Source organism: Piliocolobus tephrosceles, chromosome 14, assembly GCF_002776525.5.
Source record: "Piliocolobus tephrosceles isolate RC106 chromosome 14, ASM277652v3, whole genome shotgun sequence".
Taxonomy (NCBI): Eukaryota; Metazoa; Chordata; class Mammalia; order Primates; family Cercopithecidae; genus Piliocolobus; species Piliocolobus tephrosceles.
The window spans coordinates 15,404,405-15,425,603 of NC_045447.1; the positions used below are offsets into that span (position 1 = coordinate 15,404,405).

The 21,199-nt window shown below is 37.9% G+C and overlaps 1 protein-coding gene across 2 annotated transcripts in view; it reads left to right on the top strand.

Moving 5' to 3' along the window:
- STRBP (spermatid perinuclear RNA binding protein) overlaps positions 1 to 21,199 on the top strand; it is a 159,766-nt gene that overhangs the window by 72,528 nt on the left and 66,039 nt on the right. For both annotated transcript variants that reach the window (XM_023217191.1, XM_023217192.1), the window contains exons 2-4: positions 9,458 to 9,626; positions 14,483 to 14,703; positions 19,892 to 20,057. In XM_023217191.1, the coding sequence (XP_023072959.1) occupies positions 9,624 to 9,626; positions 14,483 to 14,703; positions 19,892 to 20,057 (390 nt within the window). In that variant the 5' untranslated portion in view covers positions 9,458 to 9,623. The remainder of the gene's footprint in view (positions 1 to 9,457; positions 9,627 to 14,482; positions 14,704 to 19,891; positions 20,058 to 21,199) is intronic.

A 21,199-nucleotide genomic window follows, 5' to 3' on the forward strand; every position in this document is an offset into this window, starting at 1 on the left:
GGAGGTGGGATCTAGTAGAGTTTGAGTTCAGGTATTTGCATTAGATAGGAATGGGGACAGTTCATCTATAACAACAGGAAGGAAGAATATATGGTTATTCTTTATGGTTAATGATGCAGCAAGGTTGGCAATTTGCATGAAGTAGGAAGCAGGGTGACCTGTTGAATGTGAGGAGGTAGTAGTATAGATGTTTGAAGAGACAAGAGAAGTGTGAGAAAATCATTAGGAGAGTGAGGAAGTGAATGAACATTTAACTTTTTCATTGAGGCTCCTACTTGCATTTTAGGTGGGACAGATCTTGAACATTGCAGGATATTTCACATTCCAGGGTACCAAATGGCAGGGTTACCTACCTGGTCATTCTTACAGCCAAAAAAACTTGACTTCACATTTTCAGATCCCTTTAGAACTATTGATTATTGGGCCTTTTGAGGCTAACGGTTATGAAAAAGACTAATTAGCATGATTATGTGATACTTTTTTTTTCTTAGTTATATTTAATGGTATTTGGTTAATGGTGTGGTGTGGCCAAGAGGGTTGGATTTAACAGGGTTAGAGTTTTGCCAGGAGCAATTGCTGGTGTGAATGATAAATGATGGATCACATAATTTCGGTTGGATAAGTACAGAAATGAGGGCATGAAAAGGATGAGGGACTGTGAAAGGTGGTAGCATTAGCGATTATAGGTCCTGGTGGGGCGTGTTTGTCTACAATAGGAAAGAAGATGAGAACATTGGAGGAAAGGAATACAAGGACTGGAGAAGCCAGAATTTTAGAAGGGTCATCTCTGCAGTTATTAAAATTCTAATATTTATGCCAGAAGTAAAGCTGAGTGTGTGTCACTGAGCTAAGTACAGTACTAAAGTCCTGAAGGAATGGAAGAGGGTTTGGGGGATTAATCCAACATGGATAAGTCAAATAAGTAATGAAATCTGTTGCTTATGGAGGATGAGTCAGAAATTCCCTGTTAGTCACTGTAGTGATGACTGCCGTGGAAATAATGGGAAGAGATGGTGACCTTTTGGATGGAACTTCCTTAGATTCTGTGGTTATGGCACTCTAAGGAAGGATAAATTTAGGGTTGAATTCAAATTCTGTTGAGCCTCTGCTGAGTGCAGGGTGATGTACTAGGTGCTGTGGAGATAATAGTAAATCTTATCATTAAAACTGAGTAACAGAAATATAAAGGAAGCTGAAAAAGTACTGGATGGCTCCAAGGAGGAAGAAATTATATAAACTAAAGTATTAGGTAAGGCTTCATGGAGGGGTAGATTTGAGATGGGCATTTGATGAATAGAACAATGACAAATCAGGATGGTGTAGTGGCTGCAGTCCAGGTAAGGGAATTGTTTAACTTCAAGCTTAGCAGTAGCACACTGCAAGGTGTTCTGGAGTAGAGTCATTATTCCCGTGTTGACTGGAGCTATGGTGGTGAGAGAAATGACAAGAATTACGTTAGGACCTTGGATGCCACTGAATATTTGAGTTTAGTGCCAGTTGCTTAGGTAATTAGTGGTTATCAAAGGTTTTGAAGAGGAGTCTGATGTTCTCAAGGTAAAATTTTCCTCAATGATGGACTGAAATGGTAATAGTATAGTGTAGGAGAGGATAAATCCCCGTAAATGGTAAAACATAGTAAAACAACTTTACATAGTAGTATACAAGACTTCCAAATATGTAAGTATCCTTGAATTATTACATATCTATGGTAGTAAAACAAAGATTAAAACAAGATTCCTGTTCCTGCAGTATCCCCCCTTCCCTTTTTAAAAATTGAGACAGGGGTCTCTGTATATTGGCTAGGCTGGGTTTGAACTTCTGAGCTCAAATGATCCTCCCACCTCAGTCTCTCGAGTAGCTGGGACTATAGGCCTGTGTCACTCCACCCAGCCCTTTGTTTGTGTTTTAATTTAGACATCTTGCCTCTGTAATTTTTCTTCAGTTGACTTTCCAAACAGCAGCCTCGTTTTCCTCCCATCTCTCAGGTTACACCTTCTCTGAGTATAGTTGTGCTTCTCCTTTTGCTTTTTATGTATTCATTGGTACACCCACTCCCTTGGCCATTTTGTGCCTTCACATACTAAACTACTGAAAACTACCAAATGTATATCCTAATCCAGACCTCTCTGCTGAACACTAGGTCCATCCAGGAAATTCTTGGATGTCTAATAAATACCTCAAATTCAATGTCAACATGTCCAAAGCTGAATTTCTGACCTATTCCCAAAATCGCCTCTCCCTGGTGCCTTCCTTAACTCAGTTGCTCCGGCCAGTAACCTTGAAGTCAATCCTGATGGCTCCAGTTCCTTCACGTCTCACATCCAATCTATTGGAAATGCTGTGGCTTTTACCTTCAAAATATACCCAGATCACTAAACTTCCTTAAGTGGCCTCCTTCTTTCCACTCTTATACAGTGTTTTCAACATAGTAACCATAGTGATCTTTTAAAGATATGACTTAGATGTCATTCTGTGCTGAAAACCCTTTAAGGGCTCCCCATCTCAGAGGAAAAGCTACAGTCTTCAAAGTGACCAGAAGGACCCTAAATTAGGACTTGACAAACTGACCCATGACCAAATTTGGCCCATTGCCTGTTTTTGTATGACCAGTGAGCTAAGAATGGTTTTTATACTTTTAAGTGGTTAAAAAATATCAAAAATCGATCTTTTTTGATGTGAAAATTACATGTAATTCAAATGTCAGTGTCCATAGTTAAGTTTTATTGGAACAGAGCTACACCCATTTGTTCACATATTGTGTATGGCTACATTTGCACCACAAAGGCAGAGTTGGGTAGTAGAGACCTTATGGCATGAAAAGCCTGATGTGTTTACTATCTGGCACTTTAAAGAAAAAGTTTGCCAGCCTCTGCCCTATATGATCTGGTCCCATCACCCCCACCTTTCTGACCTCTCTGCCCTCGTCTTCCAACCCACCCCACTATAGGCACTTTGGACTCATTATTCTTCTTCCACTTAATGCAGGCACACCCTTCCTTGGGACCACTGCTTTAACTCTTTCCCCTCCAGAAGTCCTCAATTCATAGATTATCTGCATGGCTAACTGTTCTCCCCATCAAGTCTTTGCTTAGGTGCCACCTTTGCAGTGAACCCTTAACTATCTGTTTAAAATTGCACTCCCCCTCCATGTATTATCTGTGTGTGCTTACTCCGTTGCCTTCTCTACTTCCTTGCTTTTCCAAGCATTTCACACCTTCTAACATACTGCTTAATTTTCTTATTTTTTGATTATTTCCCTCTTCTGGACTTAAACCACAAGGGCAAAGCGTTTTGTCTGTTTTTTTCATTGTTGATAGCCAAAGTGCCTAGGACAGTGCCGGGGGTATTACAGGTGTTCAGTAAATACTTGTTGAAATACATTGAATTTTTGGTTCTTTCATCAAGTGAGTCATCTGTCTGGCTGAATGTTGTTTTGTCACATAAGGTGCCAGTGATTGGGAAGGGCTAATAACTGTTTATTTTAGTGAAGAGAGGTGTTTTTCTGTTACCTACTCCTTTGATTGGTTATTCAATAAGAGCTTTTCCATTTTGCTCGCTGACAGTCAATATTCAGGAATCTCATTCGGGTTTGACTTAGCTGGCTCATTCAGTATATTTTAGGTTTGGATTATAGCCATCACATCATCTTTGTACATACCGTTAGTTGAGAAAAGACCTTTTGGCCTCTGCCCATTATTGCAAGCCTTCAAGTGATATGGTAGAATAGAGCTTTTCCACCATTATAGGTGTTTTTGGGTAAGGAGGAATAGCTGGAGTTGGAACTGGGTGAGGATTTTATATTAGCTGTTGATTAGTAATTGATAGGTTTAACCTTCTTGCATGTGCCTTTTTTTTTTTTAACATAAAAAGGAAACTTCCAGAAGAAAATATGGAAACTCAGTGTTCTTTTCACGTTAGTATTGCATAGAAATAATGCCACCATGTAGAGAAAGTTGAATTTATTTGAAGGGATTTGGGGAGAGTATTGGATTTATTATGTATTTGCTCTTTTTTTTTTTTTTTTTTGAGATGGAGTCTCACTCTGTTGCCCAGGGTAGAGTGCAGTGGCACGATCTTGGCTCACTGCAACCTCTGCCTCCTGGGTTCAAGTGATTCTCCTGCCTCAGTCTCCCGAGTGGCTGGGATTACAGGTATGTGCCACCACATTTGGTTAATTTTTGTATTTTTAGTAGAGACAAGGTTTCACCATATTGAGCAGGCTGGCCTTGAACTCTTGACCTCAAGTCAACCCACCTCGGCCTCCCAAAGTGCTAGGATTACAGGTGTGAGCCACCGCGCCTGGCCCCTTAGTGTCTTCTGAGTTGATTCATCTTTGTATTCGCCATACTACCAGGCATATACATACAAATTAATAGGCAATTAGTAAGTATGTATTTACTTGTAAATTTCACATAATTTATCTTAAAGTGATCTTCTTGGAGAGCCAGTGAGGTGTCTTTTTCTAATTTTTTCTTGCCCATATTTAATATAGTAGATGTGTGGTGGTTCTTTCATAATGAAATAAAGCCTGTTTATTTTTACATAGCTTCTTTTAGAGAGGTGGCTTGTATTAGTATTAGCAAAATTGAAGATTTCCTATTCAGTTACTGTTTTGAGAGTAAATTTACTGGATTCCATAACAAACTGTTTACAAAACATTACTTGGGATTTTTAAAGAAGGTATTTTTATATTCTCTCCATTGTATTTTAGGAAAAAAAAATCCCTAAATATTTAAGTTTCGTAGTTTGAATATAGATAGCATAGTTGTTTGTTGGTTTTCAGATTTTTATTTTTATTTTTTGAGATGGAGTTGTGCTCTGTCACCCAGGCTGGACTGCATTGGTGCAATCTCAGCTCACTGCAAGCTTCACTTCCTGGGTTCACGCCATTCTCCTGCCTCAGCCTCTCAAGTAGCTGGGACTACAGGTGCCCACCACCATGCCTGGCTAATTTTTTGTATTTTTTAGTAGAGACGGGGTTTCACCATGTTAGCCAGGATGGCCTCGATCTCCTGACCTTGTGGTCCGCCCACCTCGGCCTCCCAGAGTGCTGGGATTAACAGGCATGAGCCACCGTGCCTGACCTAGTTTTGAGATTTACCCAAAAACTTGGAAAACTTATGTCTACACAGAAACCTGCACATGAATGTTTTTGGGAATTTATTCATAAAAGCCAAAATTTGGAATCAGTCAAGATGTCCTTCAGTAGGTGAATGGATAAATTGTGGTATATCCATACAACAGAATATTATTCAGCAATGAAAAGAAATGAGCTATCTATGAAAAGATGGAGAAACCTGAAATGCATATTGCTAAGTGAAAGAAGCTAGTCTCAAAAGACTACATATGATATATAATTCCAACTATATGACATTCTTGAAAAGGCAGAATTATAGACTGTGGAAAAATTAGTGGTTACCAAGGGCTTGGGGGTGGGGAAGGTGGGTCAAATAGGTGGAACACAGGGGATTTTCAGGGGCATTAAACTGAAACTGTTTTGTACGATACTGTAATGGTGAATGCATGTCATTTGTAATAAATCCATAGAATGTACAATGCAAAGAGTGAACCCTAATGTAAACTATGAACTTTAGTTAATAATAATGTATCAACATTGGTTTATCAGTGGTAACAAATGTACCACATTAAGGTAATAAGTTCAGAACAGGAGAAACTATGTGTGGTGGGTAGTGGGGAGAAGAGGTATATGGGAGTTCTTTCCACTTTCCACTCAACTTTTCTATAAACCTAAAGCTGCTCTAAAGAATAATCTCCATTAATTGAAAAAATGTGCTCAATTAAAAAGCGACACACATTCCTTTATATGTAATGCCACCTTCTGGGTAAGCTGTTCTTACTAAGGAGAACATAGTTAATATTTTTCTAGGCTCAGTTTTTCAGAGAAATGTACATATATCTGATGTATAAACAAAATGTTTTTGTTTGACAGGAAATTTGAGATGTGTTTTTTCCCCTGAAACCATTTATTGAGTGTATACTATTTGTAAGATATTATTAGGTTTTTTGTATAACCTGTCCATTTAGTTTGGAGTAGATACTAGTCACCCCATTTCATGGGTGAGAAAACTCTGACTCAGATAAGGGAAGTGGTAAAGCTAGTACTTGACTCCAAAACCTCTGTGCTCTATGGCCACGTAGACTTTTTTTTTTTGGAAATAGCTGAAGTTTGTCTTCTATAGGAAATGTAAGTCCTTTAGAGCCAAAACAATATTACAGAGGATTGTCTAGATATGAATCTTGGCTCTACTGTTTATAGTCTTATTTAGGTTGTATTATCTGTTTATGCTTTAGTGTCCTTATGTGTTAATTGGAGACAGTAATTGAGATTGTTGGGAGACTTGAGTTAATATATGAAAAGTCTTAAAACAGTGCCAAGTAGAAGTGTCTGAGCTACATACATGTTATCTCCTAATTAATAGTGGAATTATTTCTCATTTTGTTGAGAAAGGAAACAGAGACCCAAGGAAATTAAGTGACTCTTTGAGTCACATAGCTTCTAAGGGCACATAGCTATTAACTAGTAAAGTTAGTTTTTTAAAAAATTTTAAGACCAGAATTTTATCCCCTAAGTTGACTTTTTTTTTTTTTTAAAGAAAAACTCTTAAAAGCGATTGTAGTTTCTCCATGTCAGTTTAGAGTAAACCAGATATATTATAAATTTGGCCTTTTTCTCAATCAGATTGATAAATAGTGGGGAAAAAGCATTGGTCTATAATTCAGATTCCAGACCATGTCTTGTCCCCGGTTTGCTGATTCTGTTTCATTTGTAAAATGAAGGTAGAGTTGGTCAGATGATTTTTAAGTTTGTTTTAAAGCACCAATAGAACATACAGTGAAATTACAGTGAATAGAGATACAGTTTTTTTTTTTTTTTTTCCCTGAGTTATTGCACTATGCTGTCATACTCTGAAGTTCCCAGAGGTTCTTGATGTTAGGGTAGTTACCCTCCATGCTAAATGACTGTGGAGTGCTGTACTTTTTTTATTGGTGATCCATGATTTTTCCATTACATCTGACGCTGTTTCACATAGTATTGTTCTTCCTTTTCTGCCTTCAATCTATTCAATTATTTTGAGACCAGGGTCTTGCTCTGTTGCTCAGGCTGGAGTGCAGTGGCGTGTTCATGGCTCACTGTGGCCTCACCCTACTGGGCTCAAGTGATCCTTCCACCTCAGCTTCCTGAGCACCTGGGACTACAGGCATGTGCCACTATGCCCACCTAATTTGTTAATTTTTTTTGTAGAGTTGGGGTCTCACTGTGTTGCCCAGGCTGCTCTTGAACTCCTAGGTTCAAGTGATCCTCCTGGCCTCAGCCTCCCAAAGTGCTGGGATTACAGGCATGAGCCCCCATGCCTGGCTGGCTCCACTTTTTTTTTTTTTTTTGAGACGGAGTCTTGCTCTGTTACCCAGGCCTGAGTGTAGTGTGGCGTGATCTTGGTTGAATGCAAGCTCCGCCTCCCAGGTTCACGCCATTCTCCTGCCTCAGCCTCCCGAGTAGCTGGGACTACAGGGGCCCACGACCACGTCCGGCTAATTTTTTTGTATTTTTAGTTTTTGTATTGTTAGTTTCACTCTATTAGCCAGGATGGTCTAGAACTGGCTTCACTTATACAAAGAAAGCTTGTGTACTTTGTTTCAGTTATTGACTGAATACATAGCAGTCCTTTTTGGCTGCTGGATTCACTGCTAAATAGTGAATAGCCGAATCCCTTAAAATGGAGTAGGGTTGGGAATGGGAGATGCTGAAGACTTTAGTTATATAGTAAGGTCTTTATATGAAAGGTATAATTTTAGTATATTTAGTATTATGTTATTTAGACAGAGCATTTTTGAGCTGTCTCTTGTGGGATCATATTTTAATCCTTGTTTTTGTCCAAAAGGATCCCATGAATTGCAGCACTTGTGCATTCCTTCTTTTTTTTTTTGAGACGGAGTCTCGCTCTGTCGCCCAGGCTGGAGTGCAGTGGCCGGATCTCAGCTCACTGCAAGCTCCGCCTCCCGGCTTTGCACCATTCTCCTGCCTCAGCCTCCCAAGTAGCTGGGACTACAGGCGCCCGCCACCTCGCCCGGCTAGTGTTTTGTATTTTTCAGTAGAGATGGGGTTTCACTGTGTTACCCAGGATGGTCTCAATCTCCTGACCTTGTGATCCGCCCGTCTCGGCCTCCCAAAGTGCTGGGATTACAGGCTTGAGCCACCGCACCTGGCCTGTGCATTCCTTCTTTAATGTGATGTGAGTAATAATAAAGTAAGTCCCATTTATTAGAACCTGTTCTGTTAAATAGTATCATAATTTTTTTAAAGAGATAGGGTCTCGCTTTGTTGCCCAGTCTGGTCCCGAACTTCTGGTTTCAAGCAATCCTCCCATCTTGGCCTCCCAAAACACTGGGATTACAGGCATGAGTCACCTCACTTGGCCTAACTGATAATATTAAGAAACTGTTACTGACAATAGGGTGTTTCCTTATTAAAGGACAGTTAGTTTAAAGGAAAGATATTTAAATGAAGAGAAAGTTATTTTCTTTGTGAATTTATATGATATATGGTATGTAAATTATGTCATCTTATAGCCACATAGTTAAAGCGTGTGCTATATTTCGATGTTAGCTCTGCTCTCTCTCTTTTTTTTTTTTTTATAAATTTTTTTCTCCTATTCTTGTAGCTGAGTTTATAATAAGGTATTTCATCTGTGCTCAGAAAAGTTTACTTTTACTCTGTCTGGAATAAAATCTCATAAAAGTGGAACAAAATAGATAACAATGATTAGGCCTCTGGATAGAAATAATGCGGTGGAATTCTGGTGAGAGACATCCAGGGGTAATGAAGTCAGGACCTAGTGAATATTCAGGAGTCTGGCATAGCAGTGCATACAGGCCCAGGGATAAATAGGGTCTTTTGGGAGTTAGGAAGTAGAGCCAAAAAAGCATGCTGAATTTTAGACTGAAAAAAAAAAATTAAAGAACATTGTGCCAACATGTACTCTTTAACGGCAGTATCCATTGTAAAAGCATCATGAAATAATCATTGGTGGTGGTGTATTTTCAGATGTCTTTACTGAATTTTCAGATGGATCTGAGCAATGCCAATTTCTAATTGAAAGTCTGATGGTTAATTGCAACATTGTTGCCATCAGTAGTAGTGTTACTCTTTCAGGTGGTGCTTCTTGACTGAATTTCTTTGCAGATGTATTTATCTCATTGAGTACAAGTCAGCCATCTGCCACACTGTAGCTATAGGAGGCTGGCTTTTCTGGCCATATCACCTAGGGTCCTGGGCCCAGACCTTCAAATATGTGTTAGCTTTTTGTTCAAACTGAGGGAATTTTCCTCTATTGAGTTTCTTTCTTTTTTATCAGGAACATGTTTATGGGCTGCACACTCAGATTGGAAGCTAATAGTAAATAAGCATTTTTGAAGTTGTTTTCCTCTTCTCTTGCAGGTGTGTTCGAGAGAACAAGCCTTCAAACATATTTGCTATATTGACACTGAGCTGTCAGGGGACTCAGGCTTATGAGGAGGTATTGTTACACAAAACAGTGTCTAGTGAAGACGACAAGAAAGAGGGGAAAAGATCGGAAAAAGAAGCTAAAATACTATAGAAAACCATGGTAGGTTATTGTGGATATTTTCATAATTTAGTTGCAAAAGACTCTAGTAATTTAAAATTGGAAATGTTAACAGTGAGGGCAAATGAAAAACAATGGTGTTAATTTTTGGCTTTAGTGTATCATATAAAGATGGCACTCTACTATTCAAAGCGAATGAATTCAGATTTATTACAAGCCCTGTAAACCACAAGGTAGGGCCCCGTGAGCCTGTAGACCATGAATTATTAAAGGAGGAAATGCTCATAAATAATATTTTCTAATAAAACTGGCATTAGCAAACTGATACAAATAGCTAAGTTTTTAAGTTCAGTTTTTTTCTCGTGGAAATTAAAAATTCTGAACCAGTCCTTTACTTAGTGATATGAATGATGTAGAAGTTTGTAATACATGTGAATGTTTAACTGAAAAAGCCACCTCTTTCACATACTTTTCAAATAAATAGGGTCAAGTGCTGAGTATAGTAGGTGCACTAAATTGAGAATCAAAGAAACCTTGCTTTTTGTAAAGAGTTCAGACCTAAATTGAATTTGTGATGTTAGATGAGGTCATAATCTCTGGTGCCTAGGCTTTTAATTGGTAAAATGTGCTGATTTTTTTTCCCCTTAGTAATACTAAGTAATACTAAAAAAAAAACTCATAATATGAGTTCTGGAGGGTGTTACGTGAATTTTTTTCTCCTAAGTATAAGTTAGAAAAGGTTTCTTTTTTTCTTTTTCTTTTTTTAAGACGAGTCTCACCCTGTCATCCAGGCTAGAGTGCAATGGCGTGATCTCGGCTCACTGCAACCTCCATCTCCCAAATTCAAGTGATTATCCCTGCCTTAGACTCCTGAGTAGCTGGGATTACAGGTGCCTGCCACCATGCCCAGCTAATTTTTTGTATTTTTAGTAGAGACAGGGTTTCGCCATGTTGACCAGGTTGGTCTCGAACTGACCCCAGGTGATCCACCTGCCTCAGCCTCCCAAAGTGCTGGGATTACTACAGGCATCAGCCACCGTGCCCGGCCAAGATTTTAAAAACACATTACAAATGAGAGAAAAAGCAGAAAATATTAATCACCAGTATGTTTGGAATATGTTGGTTAGCTGGTCTGTTGGTGATTATGTTTTTTGATTTTTTTTTTTTTTTTTTTGAGACAAGGTCTTGCTCTATCGTGCAGGCTGGAGTGCAGTGACATGATCATAGCTCACTGCAAACTCCAACTCCTTGGGCTCAAAGTATCTTCTTTCTTTAAGCCTCCCAAGTAGCTGGGCCTTATAGGTGCATGCCACCACATCTGGCAAATGTTTAAATTTTTTGTAGAGACAGGGTTTTGCTTTGTTGCCCACGCTGGTCTGGAACGCCTTGGCTCAAGGAGTCCTGCTGCTGCCTTAGCCTTCCAAAGTGCTGGGATTACAGGCATGAGGCACCATGCCCAGCCTGGTGGTGTTTTTTTTAAATGTTACTTGCTTTTAAAAATATTTGTGCCAAGGATTATAACTTAATCAGCTGACTCCTTGGAGAAGAAATTCTGATATTTTAGATCTGGATGGTGGGAACAAATGTTAACTTGGGATTTTCCCTGTCATTTAGTTGTGTGGTGAAATGTGAAAAAACCACACTGATTCTTTTGTAGCTTATCATGTGAATTATTTACCTGTCATTCTGCTCATTTCTTATTGTCTTGATGTTCTTAACAACTAAAAGAAATGCTTTATTATTTGTCAGAGTGGATGAAGATGTCTTCCTTAGTTTATTCTTTTTAAATTCAGCTTAGATTTTCTGTTATATAAATTTTGTGTTTTTATATAATTTAATTGATGAGTATTTTCTGGTTTCTCTTATTACTTTTTAGATCTCAGATTGCAATGAGAATTTTCTCTTTCTGCATAGTTCTGATAAAATTTTTTGTCTTTTTTTTTTTTTTAAGAAAGGGAGTCTCGCTCTGTTGCCCAGGCTGGAGTGCAATGGCACGATCTCGGCTCACTGCATTCTCTGCCTCCCAGGTTCAAGTGATTGTCCTGCCTCAGCTTCCTGAGTAGCTGGGATTCCATGTGTGTGCTACCACACCTGGCTGATTTTTGTTTTTTTTAGTAGAGATGGGGTTTCACCATGTTGGCCAACTCCTTGACCTCTGATGATCCATCCTCCTTGGCCTCCCAAAGTGTTGGGATTACAGGTGTGAGCCACTGTGCCCAGTCTGATTTATTTTTTTAATACTCAAAGAAAATCTGTTGTTTAGCGCTTATTTGAGTAAGTAAGATTTCTCTGCATTTCTTCAGTTTTTCCTGTCACTGTTTTTTTTTTTTTTTTTTTTTGAGATGAAAGTTTTGCTCTTGTTGCACAGGCTGGAGTACAATGGCGTGATCTCAGCTCACGGCAACTTCTGCCTCCCGGGTTCAAGCGATTCTCCTGCCTCAGCCTCCCAAGTAGCTGGGATTACAGGCATGCACCACCACGCCTGGCTAAATTTATATTTTTACTAGAGACAAAGTTTCTTCGTGTTGGTCAGACTGGTCTCAAATTCCTGACCTCAGGTGATCTGCCTGCCTTGCCCTCCCAAAGTGCTGGGATTACAGGTGTGGGCCACCATGCCCGGCCTATCTACTGTTGTATCATAATGCTTATCCTGTCACATCCAGTAGAATATTAGATGTCACATTTTTAGATTTAACACTGGCAGTGTTATTTGTGTGATAAATGACAAATGTTTATGTAATGTAGCAGTATGCAGTTTTGCTCATTGCCCAGTGTGCAGGACCAGGTAATTTAGCAAGTACATAAGCCTAGCTAACAGCCTAGCATTTCCAACTCTTTTGTTCTCTAGTACTTATTTTGGGATATATGAATATGTCTCACTAAGTGTTTAAAAAATTTGTTTCTTTGTGGCAAACTGCACCAGTTGGAAAACTGGTTGTGGACATTGAGCAGGAAAAACATCTGGACAGGTGATTTTTATTGAGAAAAAGAAAAGCTTTATAATCTGTTTTAGCTCTGTTTTTATATAATGATAGAGGTTTTCAAATGATTACCTTTTCAACCAAAGTTTTCTTTGCTTTATAGAGGACAGTGACACTATAGTGTTAATTTACTGTTATCCAAAAATAATGTGATTTTTAAACATAGATATTCAGACAAGAACAAAAGAGACAAGAACTGTTCATAAAAATTGAGAATGTTTTAGTTTGCGATGGACTTCAAAACAAAATATTTACCATGTATTAACACATAATTTCATGTAAGTAAAGACAGTATAACCAGCTTTTAAATAGAATATTTTAGGCTTTATGGAAAACTCAATAAGTTATCCTTGTTCATTTTGCTGTGTATTGGTATAAGTGTCTTTGTGATATTTGTAAATTTGGAAAAATTTAAAGGTTTTTGCATGTGTTACTCATGAGTGTATAGAATCTACTCTGTTAAATTTTCATGAAACTCATTCATTTTCTGGGTGCTGGTCTGTTCCACTGATGTGATATTTCATTTTAGTTAATGGTACCACCCATCCATCTTTGTAGAGTATTTCTTGATAGTCTCATTTATGTTTTTCCCCAAATGAGCTTTAAAATGATTTTTGTTAACAGTTTAAGTAAATCAATCCTGAGGAGATTTTGATTGAGAATATAATATATTTGAAAGTTAGCTTGTCATTTTGCAGTGTGTATTTTTCCCACTCTGCATTTGGAATGTGTCCCACTAATCTATTTAAAAAATAAAGCCTTGCACCAAAGGTTTGAATGTCAAATAGTGAACACTATTTTAATGTTTTTAAAATAGTCTTCTTATAGTGTTCACAGATAACTTTTTATTTTGTATTATTCTATATTGTGAAATCCCACATTCTAAAATTTAAATAGAGATATGGGTCTTACTCTCTTGCCCAGGTCAGAGTTCAGTGACACAGTGGTAGCTCACTTAACCTTGAACTCCTGGGCTCTAGGGATCCTCTTGCCTCAGCCTCCTGAGTAGCTAGGACTATAGGTGCCTGCTACCATGTCTAGCTAACTTTTTTTATGTTTTGGAGAGATTGTATCTTGCTACATTACTAGCCAGGCTGGTCTCCAACTTCTGGCCTTCAAGCAATCCTCCCACTTCAGCCTCCCAAAGTGCTGGATTATAGGCATGAGCCACCATGCCCAGCCCTGAAATCTTAATTTTTTTAAGGTTAGAAGTCTTTGGCAGTTTGGAAAGGTTAGAAGTCTTTGGCAGTTTATGAGTCACTCACCATCCTGCATTTCTGGGACTCTCTTGAAGCTAAGAAGTATCTAATTCTTGTAGATGATGCATGATGTGGATGACATTTTTTGAAGTATTATTCAGAGTATGTCAGTTCAGCTAAAAGATAACTTTATTCATTTATTTTAGAGACAGAGTTCACTCTGTTGCCCAGGCTGGAGTGCGGTGGCGTGATCTCGGCTCACTGCAACCTCTGCCTCCGCAGTAGCCGGGACTATAGGTGCATGCCACGACACCCGGCTAATTTTGTATTTTTAGTAGAGACGGGGTTTTACCATGTCGGCCCGGCTGGTCTCAAACTTCTGACCTCAAGTGATCTGCCCACCTCAGTCTTCCAAAGTGCTGGGATTACAGGCATGTGCCACTGTGCCTGGCCAAGATAACATTATTTATAAATAATGCCAAGAGTGACTGAGGTGAACCTTACCAAAACATGAGTGGAAGATCTCTTGTTTTCTGGTGAGGAGAGGAGTTCAATAGAATGCAGTTTTACTTCCCACTCTTGAGCAGTTTTTTCTTGCTTCAGTATTAACTCTTTCACAGTAGACAGTGCTATGGATTGGCTAAAGATAGAGTTGTATATTATCCTTTTCAGGTGATGTTTCTTTTGTTGAAGTAATTGTTTTCATTCTTCTTAACAGAGATCTATTCGATCTTTTGCTAATGATGATCGCCATGTTATGGTGAAACATTCAACAATCTATCCATCTCCGGAGGAACTTGAAGCTGTTCAGAATATGGTATCTACTGTTGAATGTGCTCTTAAACATGTCTCAGATTGGTTGGATGAAACAAATAAAGGCACAAAAACAGAGGGTGAGACAGAAGCGAAGAAAGATGAGGCCGGAGAAAACTATTCCAAGTGAGTGTGGACTGACCTCTGGGACGCTGTGCTAGAGTGCATAGCAAAGCTCTAAGGTCTGCTGGATTGAGTGTGTGTTAATGCTGTTTTTTGGATTTTGTCTTATGCTTATATAACCAAGGAAGTAAATGTTACATGGAGATTTTCTGACTTAAATTTGAAAGGAAAGCAAGAAAAGAATAAAGATTAGAGCCAGAGAAAGAAAATGGACCTGTTTAGGATCCCTTTTGAGAGAACACCAAGTCCTTTAAAATCATTATGTTTGAAAGTTACGATCTTTTTCCTGTGTTCATTCAGCCTCCTAAATTTTGAAATAAATAGTAGTGTTTTTGATCTCTGGGGAGATCATGAAGTATCATTTTTGTAAGGCATTTAAAAATCCTTGTGTAGAAGAAAGAGTGTAGGAAAATATATTTTAAAGGTATTTTTGACTGTATCTACCTCATTGATTCCCAGGAATTTAGCAGTGTCTTGCATATCGTAATTACTGTTTGTATATTTGTGGATTGGATAAAGATCTAATGGGAGCCACACCCTTCAACAATTATAGTAGCATATTCTAAGTGCTGTGACAACAATAGATTAGTGAAACTGAAATGGTACCTGGAGTTAGATTATAACCTTTTTATGCCAGGCTAAGCTTAAAGTTGCTGTTTTGAGCAGTTGTCACTATGATTGGAATAAGTGTCTAACTTTGAAAGATGGAGCTCATTTGACTATACTGTATGAATAAATTTAAAAACATTGCTTTGGCTACAATTTGTAAATGAAAGAGGTTACAGAGTTTTTGCAGCTTTTAACTTTAAATCAATGTGGTAAATAATAGTAGGAAAGTATTGATAAATGGATTTTCTTCACTGAAAGATAGTATAACCTTTTTTAATCTTCAGATGAAAGATAATCAGTGTGTCAATTTTATTGCTGAAGAGCATAATTTTTTTTTTTTAACTACAGGCAGTTTATACATTGTGTCTGGTCATAGTCTTGTCAGTTTGAAGGTTCTTGGAAATGTAGTGTAATTTTTCTCATATATGATGTCTGTACAAATGTTACTGTTAGAGTTCATGTTCATTAATAGTAGTATCTAATTATTTAGTTCTATGTGTATCTCAGCTCTTGTGCAAGTTAAATAGTCATGCATTCCAGATTTAAATTGCACTTTGCTACATGTTTATGTCATGTTAAAAACTTTTTTTATTGTGGTAAAATATGTAACATAAGATTTGCTATTTTTACTAACTTTAAGTGTACATTTCAGTGAAGTTTAGGTCTTTTTAATTTTCTAATTTTGTTGCTTCTCAAGCCTGGCATATTTTGGAAAGCACTCCTATAGACTTGCTTAACTGGATGAGGTCTGATTTAAAGACTTTTACAGGATAATATGCTCCACACTTTTATTTGAAGTTTTATTTTTATTTTTATTTTTTTAGGGATAGGGTGCTCTGTTGCTCAGGCTGGAGTGTAGTGGTGTGATCATAGCTTATTGTAGCCTTGAACTCCTGGGCTCAAGTGATCCTCCTGCATCAGCCTCTTGAATAGCTAGGACTGTAAGTGTGTGCTATCAAGCCTTGCTAATTTAAAAAAAAATTTTTTTTTTTTTGAGAGATAGCATCTCTTGCTACATTGCCCAATCTAGTCTCAAATTCCTGACCTGAAGCAATCCTCCTGCCTTGGCCTCACAGAGTGCTGGAATTACAGACATGAGCCACCATGCCATGCCTGGATTTTAAAATATACTTCTGTGTGTGGATGCTCCTGGTTGTCTATATACAGTCTTTCCGTTTTGTGGAACAGTCCCTGGTTGAGCCCTTGCCTGTGATCCTTCCCATGTGGTGGAACTCAAGGAGTGCAGAATGATTCTATTCTTATATCAGAGGCAGGCATGTCTTCCAAGGACAGAGTTGTATTCTGGTAATAAACATATATTGTGCGCCTGGTGAGTGTTAACCACTCTGAAGGACACAGAGATGGGTGGGGGGTAGCTTGTATTTATTAAGCAATTAAGCATTTTCCATTGCCAGGCACTGTTAGGCAGCTTTTACCTATGCTCTCCTAATTTGACTTAATGCTTTACCTTTTTAAAAATGGATTCAAAAGTCAACTTTTACAAGGTCCTACAATATATATTATTAGGAATATTATAATTTTGTTAATTTTAAGAAATTTACATATACTGAATTCAAATACATTGGGTTACTTGCTTTACAGTAATGGCTATGTTCCGGTTTTTAAATTCAAATTCAACTGTTTGAATTAGGAATTTATTTTCTGCTCAATCATGCTGTCTTCTACCTGTGGGCTGACAAGACCAAGTATATCATAATTATGGTTTAGAATTTAATAACTGAGCTAATAATAGCTACTGTTTATTGAGTGCCAACTATTGTACTACAGCACTTTTCTTGTACTGTACTACAGTACTTTTCTTGGAACAAATCTACTAGTCTCTAATATTATTATCTTCCTTCCTCCACTCCTGTTTTACTTGTGAAATTTCCTGTGCTCCAAACTTGGTTATAAAAAAACGAGTGACTCAGAATCATTAACAAACTTTAACTTGCTTAAGGCTACTTAGTAAATATGTGTGGTTGAGCCAGGATTCATATTCAAGTTTCTCTGACTCCAGATCCAGGTTTCTTAGCATCTATGCTTCCATTTCCTGTGAATAACATGGGAAAGTACAGAGCAGGGAGAGACGATGATGTGCTGGTTCTGGGAGTCTGCAAAAGCTCTGTGAAGGAGGTAGCACTTGGAATAGGCTCAGAGGATGGATGGGTGGATAGGGTTTTGGCAGGTGGTGAAAGTGAAAGAAAAAAAATCTCAGCAGTGATCTAGGTATAAGAAAGTATAGGAATTGTTTGAGGAATAATAACTGTTACTTACTGAGCTGTTAGTATCTATTGGGCTCTGGCCAAAGTTTATTACATATATTCTCACTACCACTCTGTGAGAAAGGTATTATTTCTGTTCTACAAATAAGGAAGCAGGTTCAAAAGAAGTCAAGTTATTTGAAATTTGTCCAGTGTCACACAGTAAGTAGCAGAGTCAGGATTTGAACCAGGAAGCGATGTCATTTTCTAAATTGCTTTCCAGTATGGTAGGTGTCCAAGTGTTTAGTGGGACACCAAGGAAATAGTAGGTAGAGTGTTATCCAATCTGTGCCTTTGGAAGATTATTCTGGTTGCTGTATACAGTACTTTGGAGATGGCAGAGGTCAGTCAGAAAGGCCAGTGAGGAGGAGGTTATTGAGGTGGTCTACATGAGAGGTAATAAAAGCCTGAAGAAACTGGTTTGCAAGTTTGGTGGTGATTATACAGGGAGAATTTATAAACCATTACAATATTAGATTTGGAAAAATGAGAGGACAAGGATACAGAGGAAGAAGAAATCAAAGACGACTAATTCTCTATTGTTAATATCAGACAATTGCTTACACTTGCGTCACCTGCTTTAAAATGCTTTTTATGTCTATATTTATACCACCTTTACCGTTTTTCATTGATTTAATGTTTATTGAATCTCTATAAGTGTGCCAGGCACTGAACCCATGGCTGGATTATTTATAACTTCCTTTCTAGTTTCCACTGCCACAATTTGTTTCTCTCCTTTCTCCCTTTCCATTTTATTCTCAACTCTACTGATTCTTACCCAACTCTGCTGATTCTTGGCTTATAGCTAGAATGACTGTTTTCCATCTAGGCAGATCAAGATTCTGCTGAAGTCAGACTTTCAGTTTGCCTTGCTTGACATCTCTAATTTTGACCTCTCCCTTTTCTGAACTTGGGAAGCAATCATATAATGTAAGGGACCTGAATGTTGTGGTCAGAACAACTTAGGTTTGAATTTAGGCTTTGCCATTTTACTTTCGTGGTGAACTTGAACAACTAACTTTTCTGAGGCTCACATTTCTTGTCTTCCAAATGGAGGCTTGTGGTGAGATTTAAGTGAGAATATGTGATACCTGTTTGTGCTCAAATGTTACTTTCTTTTCCCCTTTTAAGCAGGGCACTTACACTGTTACTGCTTTTGTTGCTTAACTACAGAGTAAGCCTCAGGAGCAGGAGAGACTGTAACTCCTGTAATATGTTTGCCATACTCAAACACTTGCTTATTTGTTGAAAGACGGTTAAGCTTAGTTAATATTTTCACTTGTGATTAAGGGAAATGAACCAATAAGAAACTTTTAGAATTAAAATCAAGGATAGATGAGCACTCTTCTTATGCACCATTCATGAGTTGATGTTCTTTGAGTGTTTGCTCTTTTAGCTACTCCTGGATTTGGAATACATATGCTGGCAGTTTAATCTTTCGTTCCTTAGCTCTATACTTTTATCACATTTTTCTCCTTTCCCCATAAGCTGATATAGAATGGGAGGCACTTTAGAATGATATAGTTGGGAGGAACTTTAGCTCATCTAGCCAATAGTCATTTTACTGTTGTGGATACTGAGTCAGCAGGCACCACGAGTAGAATCCAGGTCTTTTCGATTTCTGTGCTGATGTTCTTTCCCAATATACCATGGTATTCATGTTCCTCACAAATTCCCTAATTACTCCTAAAACAGAAGGAAGTTTATTTTATTTTTATTTTTTGAGACAGGATCTCATTCTGTCACCCAGGCTGGAGTACAGTGGTGCAAACATGGTTCAGTGCAGCCTCGAACTCCTGGGCTCAATCGTCTCTTCTTAGCTTCCTGAGTAGCTGGCACTACAGGTGCATGCCACTATGCCTGGCTAATTTTTTAAAATTTTTTTGTGGTGACAGGGTCTTTCTGTGTTGGCCCAGGTTGGTCTTGAACTACTGGGCTCAAGTGATCCTCCTGTGTTGACCTTCCCAAAGTGTTGGGATTACAGGCATGAGCCACTGCACCTGGCCAGAAGGAAATTTAAAAAGAACAATTTGAAAAAATATTTAAGAGGATGCAGTATTTTTTAGTTTTCTTAAGCAATATGAATGTAGTAAAGAATTACAAGATCTGTAGTATGAAATATGTTCCCCATTGAATCCTTAAGGAAAGATAGATACTTTATAAGCCTCAAATCTGAGACTTAATTTTGTGGATACCTGAATGTCTGGATTTACATACTCCCTTATCAGTTCATAAGGATATTCAGGAAGCCAAGTGATGATTAAGTTATAGTTTGGGAAATAGGTTGTGAAAGTAATCATGCAGACTTTTATTTTTAGGGATCAAGGTGGTCGGACATTGTGTGGTGTAATGAGGATTGGCCTGGTTGCAAAAGGCTTGCTGATTAAAGATGATATGGACTTGGAGCTGGTTTTAATGTGCAAAGACAAACCCACAGAGACCCTGTTAAATACAGTCAAAGATAATCTTCCTATTCAGATTCAGGTGAGTACAGTTTAACTGCACCTCTAGGCGAATTTGTAAAAAGGTGAAAATAGGTAGTGACTTTGAAAAAATTATTAACCAGAATTGATAATAGCAAGGATAGACACAGACAAAATAAGTACTGCTACTCTGGGTCAATGACTAATTCATCACAGTTAAAGCAAACTTCTGCTGATTTGTACTCAGGATATATTTACTAAATTAAGATGGCCGTTAAGGAACTGTCTTAAACTTTTCCGTTGTGTCTTGATGAGAATCTTCATTTTTTCCAGACTAGGTCTCACCATTATAAAGTTCTTGGAAGGGTTGGTGTAATGCAGAAAATAATTGGAAGATTGAAAACAACCTAGACTAGATACTTTCTAGAGAATAAGAGACTTTCTTATCAATGAGAGACTTTCATAGAAAGTAATTTTTGAAACTGAAGACTCTAAAAGTTTTTTGTCACCTGTTAATGGGAAATTAACAGTTTTTGTTCTGTTAACGGGAAATCACTGTTCATTTCTTGTCTCCAAACCTTTTTTACACTGGGATGCATTTAGAAAAATTTGATGTTGGCATGTTCCCCGAAGGATGCTGCTGAAGGCTGAAGCCTCCTTAGGGATGAAGGTAACCATTCTGGGGTTCTGGTCATTCTAGGACCTGCCCTGCCAGCCTACCCCAAGGACTCATTGCATCACTGGGAATCTGTGATCATCTTTCAGTATCAGATGCATATTGTCTGTGGTCCAATTAAATTATAGCTTTTGATAATTTTATATCAGTTTGTCTTCATATCAATGTCATAGAAATAAATGTTGGTCCATAGGTCCAAACTTGTGAATTGTTGAATGCTTCCCTCCACTACTCACTTTTTAAAATTTAGTTTCTTTTATTTGTATATCTTTTAAAAGGGGTCTTTTTTTAAGATGTATGAATTCTAAGTTTGTTTTTATTCACTTTGTTACTAGATCATTTTCTTTTATATTCACCAACTGACCCTCAAAACCATCTCTGATTTTTTAGTACCATTCTTGACACTCAGATTTATTTTACTGATTGGCACATTCTCCTGTATTAATTTTGGGGACACTATTTTATCATTTTGTCTTCATATATGGTTTTTAAAGTGACAGAACATACTTGGCTTTTCCACTTTCAAT